The sequence below is a fragment of the Peromyscus eremicus genome, chromosome 14 (assembly GCF_949786415.1).
Source record: "Peromyscus eremicus chromosome 14, PerEre_H2_v1, whole genome shotgun sequence".
Lineage (NCBI taxonomy): Eukaryota > Metazoa > Chordata > Mammalia > Rodentia > Cricetidae > Peromyscus > Peromyscus eremicus.
This window is the reverse complement of record NC_081430.1, coordinates 83341202-83363809: the sequence shown is the minus strand read 5'-3', so window position 1 is coordinate 83363809 and position 22608 is coordinate 83341202. Positions and strand designations below refer to the sequence as shown.

At 46.9% G+C, this 22608-nt stretch overlaps 2 protein-coding genes across 3 annotated transcripts in view; one reads left to right on the top strand and one right to left on the bottom strand.

Annotated features, from left to right (window-relative positions):
• Nek9 (NIMA related kinase 9) overlaps positions 1–10477 on the top strand; it is a 40258-nt gene extending 29781 nt beyond the window's left edge. Inside the window, exons 19-22 of the mRNA XM_059279208.1 lie at positions 827–1035; positions 4097–4258; positions 6250–6456; positions 7981–10477. Of these exons, the coding sequence (XP_059135191.1) occupies positions 827–1035; positions 4097–4258; positions 6250–6456; positions 7981–8103 (701 nt within the window). The 3' untranslated portion in view covers positions 8104–10477. The remainder of the gene's footprint in view (positions 1–826; positions 1036–4096; positions 4259–6249; positions 6457–7980) is intronic.
• A 2888-nt stretch (positions 10478–13365) lies between these two features.
• Zc2hc1c (zinc finger C2HC-type containing 1C) lies at positions 13366–22163 on the bottom strand. Of its 2 annotated transcripts, XM_059279314.1 has the most exons (4): positions 22031–22158; positions 21344–21527; positions 19942–21253; positions 13366–13932 (listed from the first exon to the last, which is right to left on the bottom strand). In XM_059279314.1, the coding sequence occupies exons 3-4, from the start codon at positions 21232–21234 to the stop codon at positions 13669–13671; spliced, it is 1557 nt and encodes a 518-aa protein (XP_059135297.1). In that variant the 5' UTR covers positions 21235–21253; positions 21344–21527; positions 22031–22158; the 3' UTR covers positions 13366–13668. The 2 variants fall into 2 exon arrangements, with proteins under 2 accessions (XP_059135297.1, XP_059135296.1); XM_059279313.1 differs by lacking the exon at positions 21344–21527 and having other exon boundaries at positions 22031–22163.
• Positions 22164–22608: the final 445 nt, after the last annotated feature.

Here is a 22608-nt window from a genome sequence, read left to right as displayed (position 1 = left end):
CAGCCTGAGTTCAGTCCTGGGAGCCACGTGGTAGACCGAGAGGTCTAACCTCAGCAGGTTGTCTTCTGACCTCTGCACATGCGCTGTGGCACACACGTGCACACACAATAAGTTAATGTATCTGTTTGGGAGCCCCTGGCAATGGAACCAGGACTTATCCCTGGTGCATGAAAATGGCCTTTTGGAACACACTCCCTAAGGTGATACCTTGCCCGCCTTGACACAGGGGGAGGGCTTGGTCCTGCCTCAACTTAGTATGCCAGACTTTGTTGACTCCCCAAGGGAGGCCTTACCCTCTCTGAGGGGTGGGATGCGGGGAGGTGAGGGCAGGAGAAGGGGAGGGAGGGGGAACTGGGATTGATATATAAAATGAAAAAAAAACTTTAAAATAGATTAAAAAAATAATGTAATAGCTTTTCAAAATAATGAGCTGGAGAGATGGCTCATCAGTTAAGAGCACCTATTTATTTTACAAAGAACTGGGGTTTGGTTCCCAGCACTCAAATGGCAGCTAGCAACCATCTGTAACTCCAGTTACAGAGGATCTGACACCCTCTTCTGGCCTCCGAGGGCAGTGTATGCACATGGTACACAGACATACATGAACGCAAACACTCAAACACATAAAATAAAACAAATCTTTTTTTTAAGTGATTTGAAAAAATTTAAACCCTATGTAAAAACTAACAGTTTAGTCTCAAATATTTGTGTGAACATTCCACTTCATGCAACTCTAGGAACTTTGGTAGGGTGAGTGAGTTTGTCAGATGCTCAATCTCTTTGCGGCATAGAAAAGCTCTCTCCTTCTGTACCACACATCTACCAGTGGTTCAGAGCTCCAGCCCAGGAGGCGGTGGAGGTGGTGGTGGCGGTGAAGAGGAAGACAGTCAACAGGAATCTGAAACTCCAGATCCAAGCGGAGGCTTCCGAGGAACAATGGAAGCAGACCGTGGAATGGAAGGTTTAATCAGTCCCACAGAGGCCGTGGGGAACAGTTGTGGGGCTAGCAGCTCCTGTCCTGGCTGGCTTCGAAAGGTAAGTCCCTTGGAACTGATACTTCAGATAAGTCTGTAGCAGGAGCCAGTAATGGTCGCCAAGGTCTCTGTTTCTTGTGCCCTACTAATTTAGACAGGAGACAAGGCTTCAAATTCCCATCTGGAAAGAAGGTACCACAAAGCTAATCTTATTTTCATTTCTAAGAAGAAAGGATACGGCATGTTTAAGACAGGGTCTCATTTTGTAGCCCAGGCTGGCCTGCTTCCCAAGTGCTGGGATTAAAGGTGTGGGCCATCAGTGGGACCAGCTCCTTTATGCCTGTATTAAAGTGAAGGGGGGGAGGGGGGGATTTAGCTCAGTGATAGAGCGCTTGCCTAGCAAGTGCAAGGCCCTGGGTTCAGGCCTCAGCTCTGGAAAAAAAAAAAAAAGACTAAAGTGAACATAATAAATTTATATAACTACCTTTTTCCTTTTTTAAAAAAATTTTTGTAACCTATCTTAAAGATATTTTTCATTTTTATTAGTTCTTTGAAAATTTTGTGCATTCTATTTTGGTCATATTTAATTCATCCCCCACTCTCCCCAGATCTATTCCCCCTTCCTGTGAACTCACTTTGTCCCTCATTTGTTTTTCTAAGCCCATCAGGGACAGTTTGTGCTGCCCATACACTCTGGTTTTTTTTGGTTTTCGAGACAGGGTTTCTCTGTGTAGTTTTGGTGCCTGTCCTGGAACTCACTCTGTAGACCAGGCTGGCCTCGAACTCACAGAGATCCACCTGGCTCTGCCTCCCGAGTGCCGGAATTAAAGGTGTGCGCCACCATCGCCCGGCCCATATACTCTTGGGTGTGTGTCCCTCCACTGGAGTAGTTAACCTACGGAGCAACCCTTTAAGAAGACCGACCCTTCCTCTCCTGGCAGCTTGCAGTTGCCGGTAGGTCTTTAGCTAGGAGTAGGACTCCATTCCCACCTCTTCATGCTGGGGCTGGGGTTTGGTCTGGCTTGAGCTTGCACAGGTCTTAGGCATGCTGTCACAACTGCTGCAAACCTATGTGTGCAACTGCCCTGCTGTGTCCAGGGAGCAGTTTTCTTACAGTCACCCACAGCCTATGGCTCTTACAGTCTTTCTACTTCCACAATGATCCCCGAGCCTCTGGGAGGAGAGGGGATGATCCAGATGTCCTATTAAGAGCTGAGAATTCTTCAGTCTCATTCTCTGCACCATTACCGACTCTGTGGGTCTCTGTGTTAATCACTGTCTGCTGCCAAAAGAAGCTCTGAGAAGAGAACTGCTGATCTATGACTAGAAGAGTCAGTCATTAGGAGTCATTTAATACTGTGTCCGTTTAACAGAGCAATGGTAGTAGGGTCTCCCCTGGGGCCTGGGACCTATCCATGCTATATTTTTGGTCCCAATAACAGTGCCAGGTATGGGCTTCCACTTGTGGAGCAGGCCTTAAATTCCGTCAGAAAGTGGCCAGTTTCTCCAGTGATGTTCAGGCCCCGATGCACCAGTGAGCGATGCACCAGTGAGCGATGCACCAGTGAGCGTGTCCTGCCGGGCAGTTGTTACAGTTTGAAGGGCTCACAGCTAGCTGATACTTTTCCTCTCTGGTAGTGTACATAGTAACTTTCAGCAATATAGAAAATTCGCCGGTAGGGATAAGACTTCTAGGGGAGTACCAACTTGGTTTCTCTATGTTCTAGAACTCAACTATGTGATGTCTTCAGCTGTAGAGTCTTTTGTTGTTGTTGTTTTGTTTTGTTTTTTCTTGAGCTGAGGACCGAACCCAGGGCCTTGTGCTTGCTAGGCAAGCGCTCTACCACTGAGCTAAATCCCCAACCCCGAGTCTTTTTTTTTTAACTAAATACAAGGTCTTACTTGTATCCTCTCGGTTGTCCTAGAATTCACTATGTAGATCCTGCTGGCCTTGAACTCACAGAACCTCCTGCCTCTGCCTCCCAAGTGAGCAATAGGATCCCACTGTCAGGTTCTGGAGGGTAACCAGGAACACTGGCTATAGCCTGTTTGGGGGTATATGGGCTCTCACTTGCCAACATCTCCAAAAGAGGTAACCCTAGCACTGGACCTTTTGTTAGCCTGTGGTATCTAGTGGTATCATTGCCCCATTAGAGGGTAACTCTTTCTGTACAGGGAGGGATAGCAAACACTACAAAGAATTTTTTAAAAATCATAAGGAAACTTACTATTGTATAAGCTCCCTAAAGTATACACATAGATAGAAAGAGTTTAAATGGACTTGAAGTGTACCTGTGCAAAAATTAAGCTCACAGATTGCATACTGTTTATAGAAGTGAAATATTGGGCAGTTGAAATGCCTTACTATAGAAATACAGCTTATTAAAGATGAGGTACAGACAGTAAAAATGTAAACTATTTTATATGAAAAGATGGGATTTCTATCGGTAAGACCTTATTCTTTCAGAAACTACATTGCACAAAAGAATGTGGACTAGACTATCTAGTGACCCCCGGACTGGCCGCTTTTCTCAGAGAGATAAAATGCTGGGTTTTATTGGTGTCCTTAACCCACCTCTTGCTTTATTCTTCTTGACTCAATCACTAGTATGTGCAGCATGGCCAGCAAACATTTGCAATTTATGGGTTTTTTTTTCCTGGCTGGCCTGAAACTCACTATGTAGACCAGTCTGGCTCCAAACTCAGCCTCTGCCACCTGAATGCTGGGATTAAGGGCATGCGCCACCACACATGGTGGAATTTTTAATTTTTTATAAAAGGGGTGGTGTGTTGATCTTCCACTAGAACTTAACTGGTCAGCTGAGGGTAGAGAGCAGAAGAAGCAGCCTGCCTCCAGCCTCAGCCTCCTGACCAGCTAAACAGTGTGTGTTGGGGAAATGAACCAGGTACAGCTGGTCTTGAACTTGAGTCTGAGTTTTCGTCACTGAAGAATGGATGGCAGTTTGTTTCCAGGTTAGACAGTCTATGTTGTTACCCACCACTGTTGTGTCCCACTAGAGGGTGCTGACGTCACAGCAGAATGACCGGAAAAGCTACAGGGGAACTTGGGAGAGCATAGATTGCTGCAGACAAACTGATGAGATTCTTTCTTGTGGACCTAGGAGCTGGAGAACGCAGAGTTCATCCCCATGCCTGACAGCCCAACTCCCCTAAGTGCGGCATTTTCAGAGTCTGAGAAGGACACCTTGCCCTATGAAGAGCTACAAGGACTCAAAGTGGCATCTGAGCTTCCTCCAGAACACCAGCCCCCCGCAGGAGCCTGGGTAAGTGAGTTTTCTATCTTTAGCGTCCACTAGGTAGACCGTGACTGTGAGTTCCTAGGTCCCTGGCTTCCCGTGTCCTCTAGCTCCTTGGACCACTGCTCCCCTGCCTCAGGTGATTCTGAGAGCTGCTCTCTACCTTTTAGCACCAGAGACCTATTTCCCCTTCCTCGGAAGTACCAAAATGGAACTGTACATTTCCAAATTAGTCTTAGTGTTGTGATAGTTTATTTGTTTCTTTGTGAAACAAGTTCTGTAGCCTAGCCAAGGATGGAGGATGACCTTGAACATCTCTGCTACTCCTGCCTCCACCTCCCAAATGATATCACAGGCATGTGTCACACACCCAGTTATGCAGTGCTGGAGATCCAACCAGGGAGTGTGCGTGCTAAGCAAGTGCTCCACAAACAACCACAATCCTAGCCCCCAAACTCAGTTTTCATGGCACCATGAGAGTGAGTTGAACTATATATAAGAAGTAATGCCAGCCGGCCGGTGGTGGCACACGCCTTTAATCTTGGCACTCGGGAGGCAGAGCCAGGCAGATCTCTGTGAGTTCGAGGCCAGCCTGGGCTACAGAGTGAGATCCAGGACAGGCACCAAAACTACACAGAGAAACCTTGTCTCAAAAAACCAAAGGGGGGAAAAAAAACAAAATGCCTGGGCCTGACATGAAAAGCATGAAAAGAAGAAGAAGAAGGAGAAAGAAAGAATGCCTGTAGTACTGAAGGAGCAATGCATATACATCCAGCCTGGGTAGAAATGAAATTGTGGTAAATCAACAACTCTAAACCAGGGGACATCAAGCTTTTTGTAGGGAAGCCTCACAGTTATCACTTGACTTTATGAGTCTACTTTGCATTCGTAACTCTGACATTGTAGCACAAATGCAGTCACAGATGCCGGTTGAGTATCTCTTTTCCAAATGCTTGGGACCCAGAAGCCTTCTAAATCTCATATTTTGCTAGGTTTTGGAATATTTGCATATATAAAATGAGATGTCTTAGGGCTAGGACCCAAGGCTAAACATTAATTCCTTTGTGTTTCATAGAACCCTTATAAACTTAGCATGGAGGTCATTTTGTGCCTTATTTTAATGTACCTATTCTGAACTGAGTTCATCTCAGACGCTTAAGTGTGGCATTTTCCACTCGTGATATCATATCAGTGCTCCAACAGTTTGGGATTACGAACATTTAGGATTTTCATGTTAGGGATGCTCAACCTGTAATACATAATGAATGAGTGTGCCTATGTCTCAATAAAGTTTTGTTTACAAATTAGGTCAGGATTGACCTGTAGGCTGTTATTTGCTGATCTGATTTTTTTTAATTTTTATTGGTTTTTTTTGTTTGTTTTTGTTTTTGTTTTTGAGGCAAGGTTTCTTTGTGCAGCCCTGGCTATTCTAGAACTTGCTCTGTAGACCAGGCTGGCCTTGAACTCAGAGATCCACCTGCCTCCAAGTGCTGGAATTTTGGCTCTGACCTGCTAGTTTTAAAAAAGTATATAAGGAAGAAAAATCCAGGCTAGAATAATTGAAAGCCTTCCCAGGACAGCGGTAACAAGCCTTTAAACCTTGAAGGTGAACATTCCCCTTCCTGTGTTGGCCTTCTTAAATTGTGTTGGTGGTTTTCTTCACTGAACTCTTCTCAAATCTCTTCTACAGTATAACCAGCTATTTTATCAACCATGTCCTCACTGTGACCAGAACTTGTTCCAAATAAATTCGTGCTTTTTTTCTCACTTCAGCATTTTAAAAGAGAACATATAAAAAATATTTTTGCAAAACCCTCCCAAGTAGATGATTCTTACTGTAACCTAATGAGGCCTAAGCACTGAGAGTTCCCTTGTCCTATTAGTACTAAGTACAGTTGAAATCCAGGCACTTTTCTGTTTCACTTGCACCTATTCCTTGGGTATGTTTGTCTTACTGTGTTGGTTAAAATTGGGGACCCATGGCGGATCCTGCTGCATTATCTCCTTCTTGTCCGTAGCCTCCCCGGCTGAATCCTGCTGTACCCTGTGCTGGGAAAGCACTGCCCTCTGCCGCGTGTGCGTGCAGCACTCTGCAGGCGGAGGTTGAGAGGTTACAAGCTCTGGTGTTAAAGTGTCTGGCTGAGCAACAGAAGCTACAACAAGAAAACCTCCAGATTTTCACCCAACTACAAAAGCTGAACAAGAGATTGGAAGGAGACCAGCAGGTAAGAGCATTCATGAGAAGAGTAATTGGATTTCTAAATCTGCTTTGGAAGTTCACAGAAACAAAATGTAAGGTACTGAGTAGACTTAGCCCTTTGTAATTCCCTGTCTCTTAATGATGTGACTTTTATACTTGATTCCAGGAGCCTTGGACCTACCTAGTTTGGGTACCTGGACTTTATCATTTTTAACACCTAACTTTCATTGTTTTCTGTTACTAGTTGTTTGGCTTTTATTATGAAAATGTCCAAACATTATAATGAATACCCATATGCCTACCACAGAGGCTCAGTAATTACTAACATCTCACTCTTTGGTGTATATATGTATACATACTTATTTTAAGCATTTTTTGTTTATTTATTTGTGCAGCGGTGGGGATTGAACCCAGTGTCTTGCACATGGTAGGCAAATGTTCTACCACTGAACTACATCCCTAGCCCTTGCTGAACCATCTTGAAGTAGCTTCTAGAAATGGTGTCCGGCTGGGAATGGCTCAGCTGAGTAAAGCACTCGCCACCTAGACCTGAGATCTGAGTTCAACCCCCGAACCCACAGCGGTGGGAGAGAGTCAACTGCCAAGCAAGAGTGTCCTCTTCCTGCGCACTCAGAGTGGCATGAGCACACCCATGCTCTCTTCTGGAAACTGAAGTTAGAATTATGGCTTTACTGCGTTCATGTTAAATAGTTTGGGAAAAGCATTTTGCACATGCTGCTTCTTGGTATCACTCCATCTGGACTCAGCTAGGAGTGAGGGAGAGTCATTCCTTGGCTTTGTCTTAAGTGAGTTTGGACTTGTTACTTTGTGAACAACCCACTCTATATGGTTGTTTCGAAGATTAAGGGAAACAATGTCTATGAAACACTTCAGAAGGGAATGTACATTCTTGAGGTAAGATTGGCAGCGGTAGCGGGCACAAAGATTGTTTTATCCAGGACTGGTGAGGGTTTTTGTTTATTTTTGCTTTTTAAGACAGGATCTCACTGTGTAGCCCTGGCTGGTCTGGAACTCACTATGTAGACCAGGGTGGCTTCAAACTCATGGAGACAGATCCTCCTGTTTCTGCCTCTTGAGTGCTGGATTAAAGGCATACACCACCACCCCAAGCCCTTTCACTTTTCACACTACGTACCCCAAACCCCATGGGCCTAGGCAAACCAGAGCTAGTTAATCTACCTGCATAAATGTAAGGATGGAGACTGTTTCCAAGAGAGCCCCTGAGCCTTCCACAAGACCGGGACAGCAAATCCTGAGAGACTGTACTACATTGAAAACACAGGGCTGGAGAGATGGCTCAGAGGTTAAGAGCACTGGCTGCTCTTCCAGAGGACCTGAGTTCAATTCCCAGCAACCACATGGTGGCTCACAACCATCTGTAATGAAATCTTATGCCCTCTTCTGGCGTGTAGGCAGAGCATGGTATACATAATAAATAAGTCTTAGAAAAAAGAAAAGAGAAAACACAGTCCTGAAGCGCCATGACCAGTAGCGTCATTACTAATGTGGAACTGCTTTGTCTGGACAGGTGGGGACGCATTCCAAAGGAACTCAGACAGCAAAGGAAGAAGTGGAAATGGATCCGAAGCCTGACTTAGATTCGGATTCCTGGTGCCTCCTTGGGACAGACTCTTGTCGACCCAGCCTCTAGTCTCCTGAGCCCACATAGCCCTCAGGAAACTGGGACCCAAGAACTTCACCGCACACTTCCCGAGTGCAGAGAGCAGCTTCCCTGGCTTTCTTCACTTGCAGACACGAGCGAGCGAGCGAGCGAGCGAGCGAGCGAGCACAGGCCAGAGGAGGCTCCAAAGCACTCTCCTTGTGCACTTGGAGAGTGGCATTGCCTTTAGATAGGGTCTAGGAGTGACGTTGTTGTTTTGGAGAATGGAAGGGTCCTGTGGCCCTGGCTTTGTCGTCGGTGACTGCCGTAGCAGCAGCAGCAGCAGCAGCTCTGTACCTCATCTTTTGATCCCACCTTTGAAGAGGAGACACAGTACTCACCTGAATTGTGCTGGGAGCACTCGTATCCCATGTATCACTTTCATCATTAATTGGAAGCTGCCTTGGGATCTTAGCACCAGGCATTGCACCTCTGGATGGAGGAAGGAAAATGTAAAATCGGAGTGGGCTGTGACCAGGCCTGGCCTGCCCAGGTCCTCCAGAGGGAGGGAAAGTATGCAGGAAATGTACTGGCGAGTCAGTGTAGGGCTTGTTTCAGGGAGTCCAGTTACTTCATGCCGCTGAGTGCTTTATGAGGGAAGCTTAGATCGCTTTCACTGTGGAGGTTGCTTGAAACATCACTGAGGAGCAGAGAAAGGGCAGGTCCCTTGTCACAATCGCCAAACTTTCAGGCTACGCTTAGTACAGGGTGGGATTTCCCAGCTCTGGAGGATTCCTCAAGAGAGGAGGTGTCTAAGGGAATTACACCAGCGGGTAACAGGTGGGGCTGTGGGAGAGAGGCAGCAGGGAAGGAAGGTAACACGTCCTTCTGTGCCTTGCCTTGGTATCTGAGAGCCTCAGTGGCACGAAAGTCTTCTGCCCCTGTGAAGATTTCTTTGTACCTCTAGTGTCGTGACCCTTAGGGTCTGACTGGGATGAGTAGCCCCAGGCACCCCCTTTCTATGTCTAGTCAGTATTTTTCCTCTTTGGTATGTTTTGAAGCCATATCATACCCAGTAAGTCAGTATCATCTTTCGTACTTGAGTGGCCGAAAGCCAGCACCAAATACTTGGGGTCCCACAAGCCTGACAGGTGGAACCTGCCAAGTGGGAGGGAAGTGGCCGCAAGCTCACTTCTGCTGTGTTCTTGTGGAGAGGAGCAAGCTACCTTGTCCAAAGACAGGACGTGTCCTAGAAGAGCCAACCTTCTAGGCAAGCATTTGATGGTTTCCCTTAAATGTGAGCCTTGTACTTCCACCAAGTCTAATGAATTGCTTGTGTTTGGGGCCACAGCAGCTGCTTTGATAAGTAGTACCACATCCTCCATGCTACATACAGCTAAATTAATACTGTTCATTTAACCAAAGCAAAAAAAAAAAAGGTTTGCCGTCTGTTTTAATATTGCAGGAGGACCTGCCTGTGCAGGAGAAAGTTTGCCATTTCCATAAACCGGTGATGTAGAGGCTGGTGCTGGGAGGAAACCCCATCTCTGGGGATGGGCAACTCTGTCCAATGGGATCATTGATGTCCCATTGTTTTCTCAATTCTGAGAAGCCTAGTACAATAGTACTGATGTAATCACTGAAGCCTTTTCCCAGAATAAGGGAAGGCCCAATCTTGACGTAAGGTCACAAGTTAGGGGGCTGGCCATTGGCTGTAAACCCTGTCAGAGAGTTTTGGTTCATCATGTCAATGCAACTTTGGTTTTCTTCAGGACTGGCTGGCCTTTCGAGGTCCTGTATCCTTATGCTTACCATCTCAGCAGGCCTGAGAGGCGGGGTTTAAGGTCTTCATTATGAGCATTGCTTCTGCTTGGGAGCTGAGGGGCATGGGCATGTTGCTGACTGTGGAGAGACAGTGAGTGTTGAGGTGGGCAGGAGCCCAGGGGAGTCATTCTCTAGCAGAGCATGGTGGTTGTTTTTTCTAGTATGTTCCCATGGGAAGTCCAGGTTTGCTATTAATCCAGCTGCGAATCTAAGTTCTGTGCCTTAGAGATAATTTGCACTTTCCAGAATTGTGCCTAAGACAGCCATAAGATTTTTTTTTCCCCCCACCAAACAGCTATGCAAACAGAAAACAGTTCCAAAGTGGCAGCCGTGCACTGGGTTGAGGAAAACAAAAGACAGCAGAAATGTCTTCAATGGTTTCCTCTAGCTAAACCTTGGTCAGTTGTCCTGCTTGTCCTCTGTGCAGTGCTCAGTGTTTGAAGTTGCTTTCCAGTAGTGTTGCTCTGAGTTACAGTATAGCCTGCGTTGATCCTCTGTGCCAACACTTTGCTGAAAGCCAGCTTATTGTTAGCCAGATGCTGGAAAGGGTAAGGGTGGAGTGGTGTGGCATTTCTGTTTTCAATAAACATTTAAACTCTGAGCTAGTGCTGTGCTTCAGTAAGCCCGAATAACACCTCAGTCACTGGAGACAAACACCCACCGTTCTAGGCCTTGGGAAATCTTTGATTCTGTGAGTCTTCTATAAATAAATAGTAATAATGAAAAAAATGTTCTTTTAACAGAAACAGTGCAAGAGATGTTACACAGAAATAACCTCTGCTGTTTTCCAGTCTCATTCTTGCCAAAAAAAATCATTTTTGCTGCTACAGCTTTTTCCCCCCAAAAGTTTGTAAAACTGCAGAAAGTGCAGAGAGGGGAGGAAAGCGACATGAAAAGAAGGGTCCTGGCCTAGCAGGGTAGCTCAGCAGGTCAGAGTGGCTCGCTGGGCAAGTCTGATGACCTGCGTTCAACCTACGGGACCCACAGAGCTGCCTCTGACCTCAGGCGGCGTGTGCATGCCTGCACTCATGCACACCAAGCACATGCACAGTAAGGAGAGGAATCACGTTTCTTTACGTATCTCCTGGTCCTGATGGGAAGACTTGTCCAAGTGAGCAGGCCAGCCTGTAAAACTTCCTCAGGAAAACTGAGTTGCGTTTGGGCTCCTTGGCATAACCGCTGTTACTTATCTTGGCTGAGCACTGTACTAAAGTTCCAGGTGAAGAGCTCCTCGTGCTCAAAGTTCATTTGGTTTGTTATCTGTTCAGGAACAGTCATGATAGGAAGAGCAGCCCAGAGAGAAATGTGTATTCTAGAGACAGTCCTTCACAGGAGATCCCCAGGCCTCAGAGGAAGTACCTGTCATAATAGCAGGAAGGTGGGGTGGTCTCTAGTGAAGACTGAGAGGCCCTGCAAAGCCAGTCATTTATTGCCTCGGTGATTAACGGCCGACATAAACATTGCTGATCATTAAACCTCGCAGGCCCTGGGCTGTGGGGAGGAAAATCTCTGTCCCAGCCCTGCCTGCCATCTGTGTAGCTGTGAAGGGCGATCAACTGAATGAAAGCCAGTGTTGACAAGGGCACTGTGCTGTGGGGCCTGGGGAATCCTGCTCAGCATGGCGGCACACACTTCCAAATGAAAAGAGCTACCTTGTGAGTTTCACCATGAGAATTTCCCACAGCTTTCTGAACTTTAAAATGTATGTTTACGACATGTGCTTAAAGTAACAGGACATGGACCTTTACAAGCAGCATCTATGTGACCTCTATCCAGGAAGAGATTCGAGGTTGTAAAACAGCTCTTACCTCCAGGAGCCAAAGCTAGCTAAATTCAGAAGACTGACGAAGACTGAGGTCAGAGGCAACACAAAGACATGGGGTCTTGTTTCCTTTCTTTGGCAACTTAAGAGTGAATGAATGACTGCTTGTGTCTGTACAAAGACCTGCACACCATTGTTTCCCCTTGAGGGCCCTGAGTTGGGACCCCAATAACACTGTGGGATCCCAAATCCACGTGCCTATGACCCCAGCAGATGAGGCAGGGGAATCTGGCTTTACTTGCATCATTCCCAACTGAGGGAGTGGCAGCAGGTGAACCCCTGCCAGTGTGCCCTGTGTAGGTTACCGCCCAGTGTTGCCAGTCTCCAGTGTGTCAAGACGGCTCCTATCTCAAAAGTCAGAACATGCCGGGCGGTGGTGGCACACGCCTTTAATCCCAGCACTTGGGAGGCAGAGCCAGGCGGATCTCTGTGAGTTCGAGGCCAGCCTGGTCTACAAAGTGAGTTCCAGGAAAGGCGCAAAGCTACACACAGAAACCCTGTCTCGAAAAACAAAACAAAACAAAAAAACCAAAACATATTTTTGAATGTTTCCTAACAATAAAGCATCTGGGGTGGGGTGGGGTGGGGAGCTGAAGAGATGGTTCTGAGGTTAAAGAACTTGGGGGTGGTGCACACCTTTAACCCCAGCACTCGGGAGGCAGAGGCAGGTGGATCTCTTGAGTTTGAGGCCAGCCTGGTCTATAGGGTGAGTTCCAGGACAGCCAGAGCTACACAGAGAAATCCTGTCTCAAAGACAGAACCTGGGTCCCCAGCACACACCTGGTGGCTCACAACCATCTGTAACTCCAGTTCCAGGGTGTCCGACACTCTCCTGACTTCTGCAGGCACCAGGTGTACAGCCAAAACACTCCTAAGATAATCTTTAAAAGTTCTGAACATCTGTGGGGATGTAACTTAGTGGCTTTAGCCATGGCTTAGTATCTGTTGCTTTTAACATGGAGCAAGGAACTTTGTGTACTCCCTTGGAAACTGGCCTGGGAAGGGGCACGTCAGGCTAAATATCCAGTGGTCCTAGGAGCTTAAACACTCTTCCTAAGCTGCCCAGGCCCACTAGTTGAAGGCCTAACGGGAAGTAGGCACTGTCCTCACCGTTAAGAAGACCCAATCCTTTCAGAGTTTAAAATACAACTGTGACTATGTTCTGATCGCAGGGCTATGAAACTGAGCATTGTCCACACTTGCCTAGATGGGATCTGCTGCCTCACGGTACCCTGACAACCTTACTTGAAAGTGCCCAGGCAGCCTCTTTCTTTAACATCTGAGATACATTTAAAAAGAACAAGTACAGAGAAGAAAAATTGTTTTCTATCCATCCCTACCCTGTAAAGTGCAAAAAGATGTTTCATTATACGGTACACCACAGGGAAGCTTTAGGATACACTGGTCCCCTAATGTTACATACTTTGGTTGGCTTTCAGCCAGGACCATGGGCCATGGAGGCCAAGGATAGACTTCCATTAATAATGCCTCCCAGCACAGTCTTACTATCTTTTATAAGAGTTACCATCTGTATGACAATGACCCTCTGACCTCAACTCACTCATCTTTATACCCTACTTTGAAGAGCAAGAAGGGCTGACAGAAACCCTGGACACATGCCATGGCCAGAAAACGACTGAACACAGGCACTGCACCAGCAAAAACCGTGGTCGGGCTCAGGAGAAGAGAGCTTTAATGCAGCCTCACTGCCCAGTGCCCTCACCCACCAATTCTTCAGGCAAGAACATAAACACAGCCACAGTGAGGATCCAGAGAGAAGAAGGTGGGGCTCCCACCTGCCCCCTGCCAGGCAGCAGGCTCTCCTCCTGCCTGGTTTTGCTCAGCAGGCAGGTCCTGAGATCTGGAAAAGTTCTGTTTTCTCCCTGCTTCCTAGCACTTATCCTGTGGTTGACGGTTGAAGGGAAGCACAGCCTTCTGGACTAAGCAAGGCGGTCTCAGCCACGGTCTGCTCAGCTGTCATGCCTCCTTGGAGGCGGAGGACGGTTCTTGATGGTCTTACACTTAGGTATGTGTCGTTCAGCCACCTTGGGAGCAAAGTGGCGGCTGCAGTGAGGACACTGGACATAGTCTGGGTTTTCTGCAGGCAGGACGGGAGGCAAGTCTGAGGGATTCCCACCTCTGGCGATGACCTGCTGGACCTGTCGAGCATGACGGAGGGTACGGATAAAAGACTCATGCTTCTGTCTCCAGGTGCTCTTCCGAGGAGGTTCAGTCTGTAACGGGAAAGGAACATTGAACATTGAGCCTCCAGCCGCCATGGATCTCTCCTTTGCTGGGGCTCCATGAGAACAATAGGGGTGTGAAAAGGTCCTCAAGATCAAAGAGCAGAAAAGGGGGAGGAGTCATGACTGACCTGCCAGTACTGAGGCCCAGCCCAAGAGCCTCCAAGGGGGGGTCCTGCCTGGCGGCCAGGCATCCTGCCAGGTCCCCTAGAGGGTTGGGTGAGGTAGAAAGGAGGAAAGGGTGGGGATGAAAGCAAGCAGAATTTAAGGGCTTCTCTCCTAACCTATGGCTCCAGGTGCCCAGCACCCCAACTACCCTCCCATGAAAAGAGAGGCTTGTTCCCTGGAAAAATTGAACTAGATAATTTTTTGGGATTTTTTTGTTGTTTTTTAAGATTTATTTATTATGTATACAAGGGTTCTGTCGGCATGTATACCTGCACACCAAAAGAGGGCAGCAGATCTCATCATAGATGGTTGTGAGCCACCACGTGGTTGCTGGGAATTGAACTGGAAGAGCAGCCAGTGCTCTCAACCTCTGAGCTATCTCTCCAGCCAGAACTAGATAGGTTTTATAAATATCTATTTATTTATTTTTATTTTATTTGCATTGGTGTTGTGCCTGCATGAGGGCATTGGATCCCCTGGAACTAGAGTTACAGACAGTTGTGAGCTGCCATGTGGGTTCTGGGAATTGAACCTGGGTCCTTCGGAAGAGCAATCTGTGCTCTTAACCACTGAGCCATCTCTCCAGCTCCTTAAATAAATAAATAAATAAAATATATATATATATATATATATATATATATATATATATATATATATATATTTTTTTTTTAACTTCAATTTGTGTCTCTCTGTGTATGCCATATGTGTATAAGTGCCCATGAATGAAGGCCTGGAGAGGGTGTCAGATCTCTTGGAGTTACAGGTGGTTGTCAGCCACCTGAAGTGAGTGTTGGAAACTGAACTCGGGTCCTCTGAAAAGCAGTAAGCACTCTGAATGACGGAGGCAGCTCTCCAACTCCTAGATGGGTTTTAGTTCAGAAAATCCATCCAGGATAAGGAGCAGGGTTCGTCTCGGGGCTGGTGGTGGGAAGCCTGAGCAAGAGGACCCAGCCAATACGGGACTGCCAGGCTGCTTTCCAAGATTAGCTCCCAGAGTCCCAGGAACTGGCATCTTCTTGGAAGGGACAATACTTCTCAGGATTCACCCAGTAGCCTGAAATGAACCTTCCAACACTGGCTTTGGGGGCCCACAATTACAGGGCTCACTTGATAAATAGAAAGCCATTTAGTGAATAAACCCATGAAGGCTTAAATGGTGCATGCTTTTAATCCCAGTACTCAGGAGGCAGAGACAGGAGGATCTCTGTGAATTCAAAGTCAGCCAGGACTAAATAGTGAGACCCTGTCTCAAATCAAAAACAAAAAGAAAAATACCAAATGAACAGGCAAGGATTATCAGAGCTTTGATAAGAGCTTAACCAAAGAGAAAAGGTTCCCAAAACACAAAAACAAAAACACAGGAAACTGAAACACACACACACACACAAAAAAAATTTAACAGAAAGATATAATATCAATAAAGTATTGAAAGATATTGTGTCCAGAATATAGAAATAACTCAGCAGTTACCAGCACTGGCTGTTCTTGCAGAAGACCCACGTTTGATTCCCAGGGCCCAAGTGGATCCCATGCCTCCTCCTGGCCTCCTTGGGCAATGCATACACATGGTACAGACATACACACAGGCAAAACACCCATATACATAAAACAAAAATAAGTATTTAAAAAATAAAGATTTTGTCCATAAAAGGAACAACCAGAGGAACAAACTAACAATAACTTAAAAGCCTGATAGTCAAAACTCAAATAGAAGCATTACAAAATAATAAAGAAAACTCTCCGAATGGAAAAAAGAGAGCAGATGGAAAGTAGAAATGATTGGAAAATGAGTCCAGAAAGTTCAACATGTGAGCAAAGGGCAGAAAGCACAAGAAGAAGTTATTAAATAATATAATTAGTATTTGTAGAATCAAAGATCACAAGTCTTGAAATGAAATGGCTTTACCAAAACTCCAAAGCGATCACTGTAACATCTTAGAATTTTAGAGTTAAAGAAAACACTGTTGGCTTTTGGGAATGAAACAAAGTAGGTTTCATAAAATGCAGCAGGAATCGAAACATTAGATTTCTCAACAATAAACACTGGATGCTAAAAGCTAGAAAGAAATAGCGTCTGAAAAGCTCTAATAAAGCGAGGAATCATGAAATGTTTCTTTTCTCTTTTCATAACTTTTATTACATTTGTTCTTTGACAATTTAAAAAAAAGAGTTCTAATAAAGGGCCAGGCATGAAGGCAGAGGCAGGCTGATCTCTGTGAGTTCCAGGCCAACTAGGGTTACACAGTGAGGCAATGTCTCAAAAAAACAAAGCTCTGGTAAAATCATTTCCTGCCTAGATTTCTATACCCAGCCAAATCATCAAATGGGAAGCATTTATGTGGATGTTTTCTTTAATTCCATGAATAGAATACACCGCCTATGCATATCTCTGGGTAAGCTTCAGCCAAACAAGCAGGCAGATAAGAAAAAGACAGGACCAACACAGAAGAGAAGCCACAGAATGGCCAGGCCAGATGGAGCAGGAGGCGAAGGAGAAGTTTCCAGAATGGGGCGGGGACACCTCAAACTGATTTGTTATCAAAAGAGTCTGGCACTTAGAAAAAAACAATTCCTAACATCCAGTAGATCAGTTAGGGGAAGTTCTTAAGTATAGATTCACAGCAAATGAAGGAGATGAAAAGTAAGTCATTGATTAACCCCAAGAACATGTGGGCAGGAGCAGAATTTGCTCACCAGTGAAGGAGATGTAGAATGGTACAATGGTTCTGTAAAATCACATTGTTTTAAATCAGAACTGTGATCAACTAGAGTGGAAAGAAAAATAATCATGGAGAAGGCCACGAGGAGAGGGACTTGAAACAGAGCTTCGCCTGTGAGGATAAGCATCCATCTGAGAACATGGAAGGTTGGCAAATCAAGAAAATAAGCATATTATTTAGAAACATGGAAATGCGTGCCAGAAGACGTCTCACACAACTGAGACTCAACTAGAGACCGGAGAAGGATGAAGTAAGACTGCATTATAGCCGGGCGGCGGTGACACACGCCTTTAATCCCAGCACTCGGGAGGCAGAGACAGGCAGGTCTCTGTGAGTTCAAGGCCAGCCTGGTCTACAGAGCCAGATCCAGCACAGGCACCAAAAACTACATAGAGAAACTCTGTCTCAAAAAACAAACAAAAAAACAAACAAAAAAAGACTGCATTATAGATCATTTAGTACCACACAGTTTTAAAAATGTGTATAATTAAGTATTTAAAATAAAATTGGGGCCAGCAAGATGGCTCAGTGGGTGAGGGTGCCTGTCATGGAGCCTAATGACCAGAGTTTAATCCCCAAGACACACACACACACACACACACACACACACACACACACACACACACGGGGGAAAAAGAGAACCAATTCCCACAAGTCCTCTGATCAACAGGCATGCATGCACACCCACACACACAAAATAAATAATAATAATCTTTCAGAGAATAGAGAAGACAAACACCTCTTGGTAAGAGGTGATAACAAGGAATGCTATCAAAGGAAAAAGCATGCTCTACCAGGCACATCTTACTGATCCAGAAGACCAAAGAATTGGTGTTCAAAGATGGCCCCAGGAACCTTCAAAGAATTCAGCCAGAAGGACCTTCTTGAGTACGGTAGCTGGGTTTTCATCCTGTATCATACTGAAATGTTCCTTAATACCTTAGGCACAAAGATGTGTGTGGGCTCCCAACTCACATGCTGACAGTCTGGTAGACATGGTTTGTGTCTGCTGGACGTTACATGAATATTAAATGACTTAGAGAAAGCCCAGATTTCAGAGTAGATGGGAAAAAATGGCAAAGAGCTGCAGCCACTTAGCTCAAAAATGGCACAGAGCTCTGGAGTGAGACTTGAGACACCCCTAGGGTAGGGTGCAGCTCAACCCAAGTCCTTTCTGCCCCTGTGTCCCAGTGCGGCCCACGACCTCAAACCAGTGTGCTCAGAGCTGGGATGTATTCTTTAGCTTCAGTGCTACTATATTTAGGAACTTAAGAAGCACAAGGTTCTTTTCTACAATGGCTCCAAATAAGTTATGATAGGCCACAGGGAATCCCCAGTGAATTACTGGGTTGACCAAGGAGGAAAGAATAGTAACTGGTCACCCTGTCGTTAGCTGTCAGAGCAAAATGCTGACTTCTTGTTGGAAGCTGGATTTTAGGGACATTATCTCTGGACATTCAAAAAACATTCTTGTGGTCATCTCTCAAATTGTACCGAGAGAAAACACTATAATTATAAGTTATCTTTGAACATCCATCACATCAGTGGGTGTTTTTAAAGGCTCCAGCAGGGGACATTTAAACTGTAAAGTCCTGATAAGAGAGAATTGGGAGCTGGGTGTGGTGACCCACATCTCTAATCCCAACACTTGAAAAGCAGACAAGTGAGTTTGAGACGACCAGTCTGTGGGTTTGAGGACAGTCTGGTCTACATAGGGAGTTCTAGGCCAGCCTGCAAGGAGGGGAAAGGAGGGAAGGGGAGAGGAGGGGAGAGAGAGAGAGAGAAGGGGGAGGAAGAGAGAGAGCCCATGAGGGCACACGTGCTCTGGGAAGAAATGAAACCAAAATATGTTCTATTTTTTCCCAGACTGTTAAGAGTTATATGGGGGCCTTTGAGGTCATCTAATGTGGGTTTTTCCCAACTCTGATCATCTTATTCTTTAATATTTTTCTTTAAATTCATGACCCCACAGAAATTACAGTCTTTTTTTTTTTTTTTTTTTTTTTAGTTTTTCGAGACAGGGTTTCTCTGTGTAGTTTTGTGCGCCTTTCCTGGAACTCGCTTTGGAGACCAGGCTGGCCTCGAACTCACAGAGATCCGCCTGCCTCTGCCTCCCGAGTGCTGGGATTAAAGGCGTGCGCCACCACGCCCAGCTCAGAAATTACAGTCTTAATATGATTTTCTAAAATAAACATTGTGGAGAAACTCTTATTTCACAAACCAAGTGGCAAACCCTTGAAGGCTGCCTATGGGGCAACCGTCTCCAGGTGGATCTAAATTAGCCCGTAAAGTCCTGAGTCCTGTCAGCTAGGTGGCATCAATCTCTAACAGTTTCCAGTAGGGTTTTTCTAAAACGAGGGGTGTTTTGGAGAGATAGCTTTAAAAAAAAAAAAAAAAAAGTACGGGGGGGGGAGTACAAACTTACACGTGTTTCTTGAATTAACTAAGAAAGTACATTGAAACTGAGCTCAGCTTTAAAGAGTAGGTACAACTGAGCAAGGTAACAAGTGAGAGAATGAAAGGAATTCTCATAAGTCAAGAAAATACGGTTCTTACATTTGTTTTAACATAAAATGCAAGTTTTCAAATTTTTGTTTCTATGGTTTTTTTTTTTTCCTTCAGCAAACATGAATTCGTTTTACAATAATCAAAAGGACATATATTTTAAAGTCTAGATTATGGAGTCAATTCTAGTAAGATTTAAATATTGACCCCACCTCATAAAGGTGAAAAGATAGGAACTAACTCAAGAGCAGGGGCTATTGATCAGCAATAGATCGTTTATCTGGTACCTACAGGTCCCCGAAGACATGAAAAAATAAAAATCTACTTAAACTGTAAAAGCTGTGTGTGAGTGTGTGTGTGTGTGTGTGTGTGTGTGTGTGTGTGTGTGTGTGTGTGTTTAGGGGATGTCTGAGCCTTGAGTTTTGAATGGATACAATGAGAGGCAATAAGATTCTCACAGACTTGTGGGGCTCGTGTGAAAAGTTCTGATCACAGAGACCAGCAAACTCCCCTCCATCCCAGTTCCCAAATGAAAACTGGTGAGGACATAGCGGGCCATTACAGACACCCCCCCAATGCAAAGTGACATCTAGGAGACTTTCTTTACCTTAGCTGTGTCTGGCCCCTTCCAGTTCAAGTACTGCTCTAGTTCTGTGCCCTTAGCCCGGGCCCTGGAGGAGTCGAACACTTTCCTCTTGGACCCTTGCACCCTGCCACAGACGGTGGAGTGTCTCTGCAGCCTGAGGGACAGAAAGGTGCGTCCACAGTGGCTGCACTTGCCCAGCTCTGGCTCTTCTGTGGAGGCGCTGGACCCTGAGGAGTCTGGCCTCCCAGACAGGCTTGATGCTGGCAAAGCGCTGCCCAGCTCTTCCGAAGGTTGAGAGAATTCGTCTGCCGACGGCCCTGAGTCTCGGATTCTGTTGTTGCTTGCCATCAGCCTGTCTCTTTTGAGCCTCTGGACTTCATAACCAGAGAACGGAAGTGGACTAGAGTTTTCCTGAGCCCGTTCACAAGGTTGATCCTCTCCCCTGCTTGTACTGAACACCTCAGAACTGAACTCAGGGGAGAAGCTGGGGATGTGTGTGGCCTTGCTGCTACCGTCCCTAACTCTCCCCCCAGGTCCTGTCGTTCTTTGCAGTTCTCTCTCTTCATTTTCCTGGGCCTGTTTCTGTTCCTTCTGAATCCTTCGGAGACCCTCTTCTGTCTTCCTCAGCTTCTCTCTCAGGAGGATCTCCTTCCTTCGGATTTCCTTCCGTAAAGTCTCCCCTGCAGCTTCTAGTCTTTGGATCTGTGTCCACTCGGTCCTGTGGAGGTCTGCCATGACCTTCTCTGCCTGCACAGAGGCGCGAATAGATGGATTCACCCAGCTCCTCAAAGCAAAGTCGCTGTCTGAAAACTCAGGAAGTCTTGGGTAGACATTCTGGTCCCCATCAGCGCCTGGCTCACCTATATGAGACTTCCGGTGGACCATGGGCTTCAGTGGGTATGCCCGATCCACTCCAACTCGTTTCTTCCTAAGGGGAATGAAGTCCTGGTTGTTTGCTTTGGGGTACCGGGGTTGAGGGCTTGACAAGGGAAACAAACCCTTTCCTTGGCCCTGGGGATTGCTTCCTGAGCTTTGCTGGCTGATGCTGGCACTGTGGGGACAGGAGTGCCTCCGGGCTTTTGTGCGGACGTTCCTTTTGGGGTGAGTGGAGACATCCTCCTCTCGCCCCAGCTCTGTGCTGCTCCAAAACTTCTGCTGGAGACTGTCCCTCAAGTGGCCCATCGAGGATCGCTGGGAAGAGTCACCTTGTCCGTAAGGGTCGTGCTTAGCTGAGTGGAGCCCTGGCGCTTCTGTTTTATTATGTGGGAACATAACGCCCACAGGCAGATGTGCGGCCAACTGGAGACCAGCCATTCAGGGCCTGGACCGAAGCCTAGGGGAGATTTAAAACAGATCCATGTGAAGAATTTGTCTGAGGTTCACTCCCGGCTGCTAGAGTAAACTGTTTGTACATTGGCCCTACCCACGTTCCCTTTAAACGTTTCTCGGGACTGTAGTGCTGGACCAGCCACGACTTTCCTTCAATAAGCACTGAGTGAGTGATGACTGGGTGCCAGACATTGTTAAGTCCCAGGACCGAAACATGAACGGGACACAGGTGCTCTGCCACTGGCCTTCCTCCACACCGGTATCGGATCTGCCATACACTGTTATGGAATGGGGGGGGGGGGGGGGAAGAGCCTTAGATCATCTGTGACAAACAAAACAAAAACAAAAAACAACCCAGGCAACCTGCTCTTCCTAGCCCCGGTTCTTGTAAACTGCAGAGTCCGCTCTGAATCCAGTCCCACATTTTTACAGGGTGAGAAGAGTGGCCTGGCGACAGGGCCTGGCACAGAGCTCTCCCTGGGCTTTCCCTCTGCTGGGAACGACAAAGAGCTCGGGGCCGCCCCGACTCGAAGCAGGTGCTTGGATGCCAAGCCCTGATTCAAAGATGCCCTGTGGCACACACTGCACCAGGCATCGGTGTGTTGGGGGAGGGTGAGGTGGGGTGGTGACACCTGACCGCCCCAGCCCGCTTTAGATCCGGAACTCGGAAGTCACGTCCTGCCCCAGGGGGTCAAACGGTAACCCTCCCTGGGGACTCTCGCTCTCCAGTCCCCCGGGAGGTCGTGGTATCCATTCCGTGTCTCCCTTCCTTTTCGCGTACCTGAGGCGCTTGGGGGCCGCTCCTGCTGGGGTAAATCCCCAAGACCTAGCTTTCCACACCTGACTAAACCCAACCGCCGTCCGCGCAGGCGCTGTCTGCCCACCTCTGTTATCCCCGTTGCCTGGAGACCAGAGCGCCGCCTCTGGTGGCGACCTTCCAGCCCCAGACATGCGCAGGCGCAGTCCACAAGCATCCGGAGCTGCCCGGGAGGGTTTGGGATGGAGGAAGGTGGGGTGGGAATGCAGGCGGGTCACTTGACGCCGGTTGCAGCCAACTCTGCAGCTCAGATCGGCGCTGCCCTTGGGAACAGGGGGAGGGGTAGGAGAGGCTTTTCTGGGGCTACATTATAGGAGAACTTGCGTCTCCCTAAGAATGATGCTCCCAGACCTTAGGGTGTGCCCTAATCTGGAGAAGGGTGGAGCCCCTAGATGGGCTGCAAAGTCAGCCCGCCACAGGATTCGGGGGTCCGCCCGGCTAGCGGGAGTGGGACTGCTGATCGCCCTGCTGAGCGCACTTGGCTGCAGCGCCCAGGCCCCAGGTAGGGCTACAAAGCTCCAAGCTACGTACGTGCTCCTGGG

Coding starts and splice junctions, on each gene's coding strand:
- Zc2hc1c (XM_059279313.1), bottom strand. CDS start 21,234: ATGGCTGGTCTCCAGTTGGCCGCACATCTGCCTGTGGGCGTTATGTTC. Junction 13,933..19,941: donor AGGGGCCAGACACAGCTAAG/GTAAAGAAAGTC, acceptor TTCCCGTTACAG/ACTGAACCTCCTCGGAAGAG.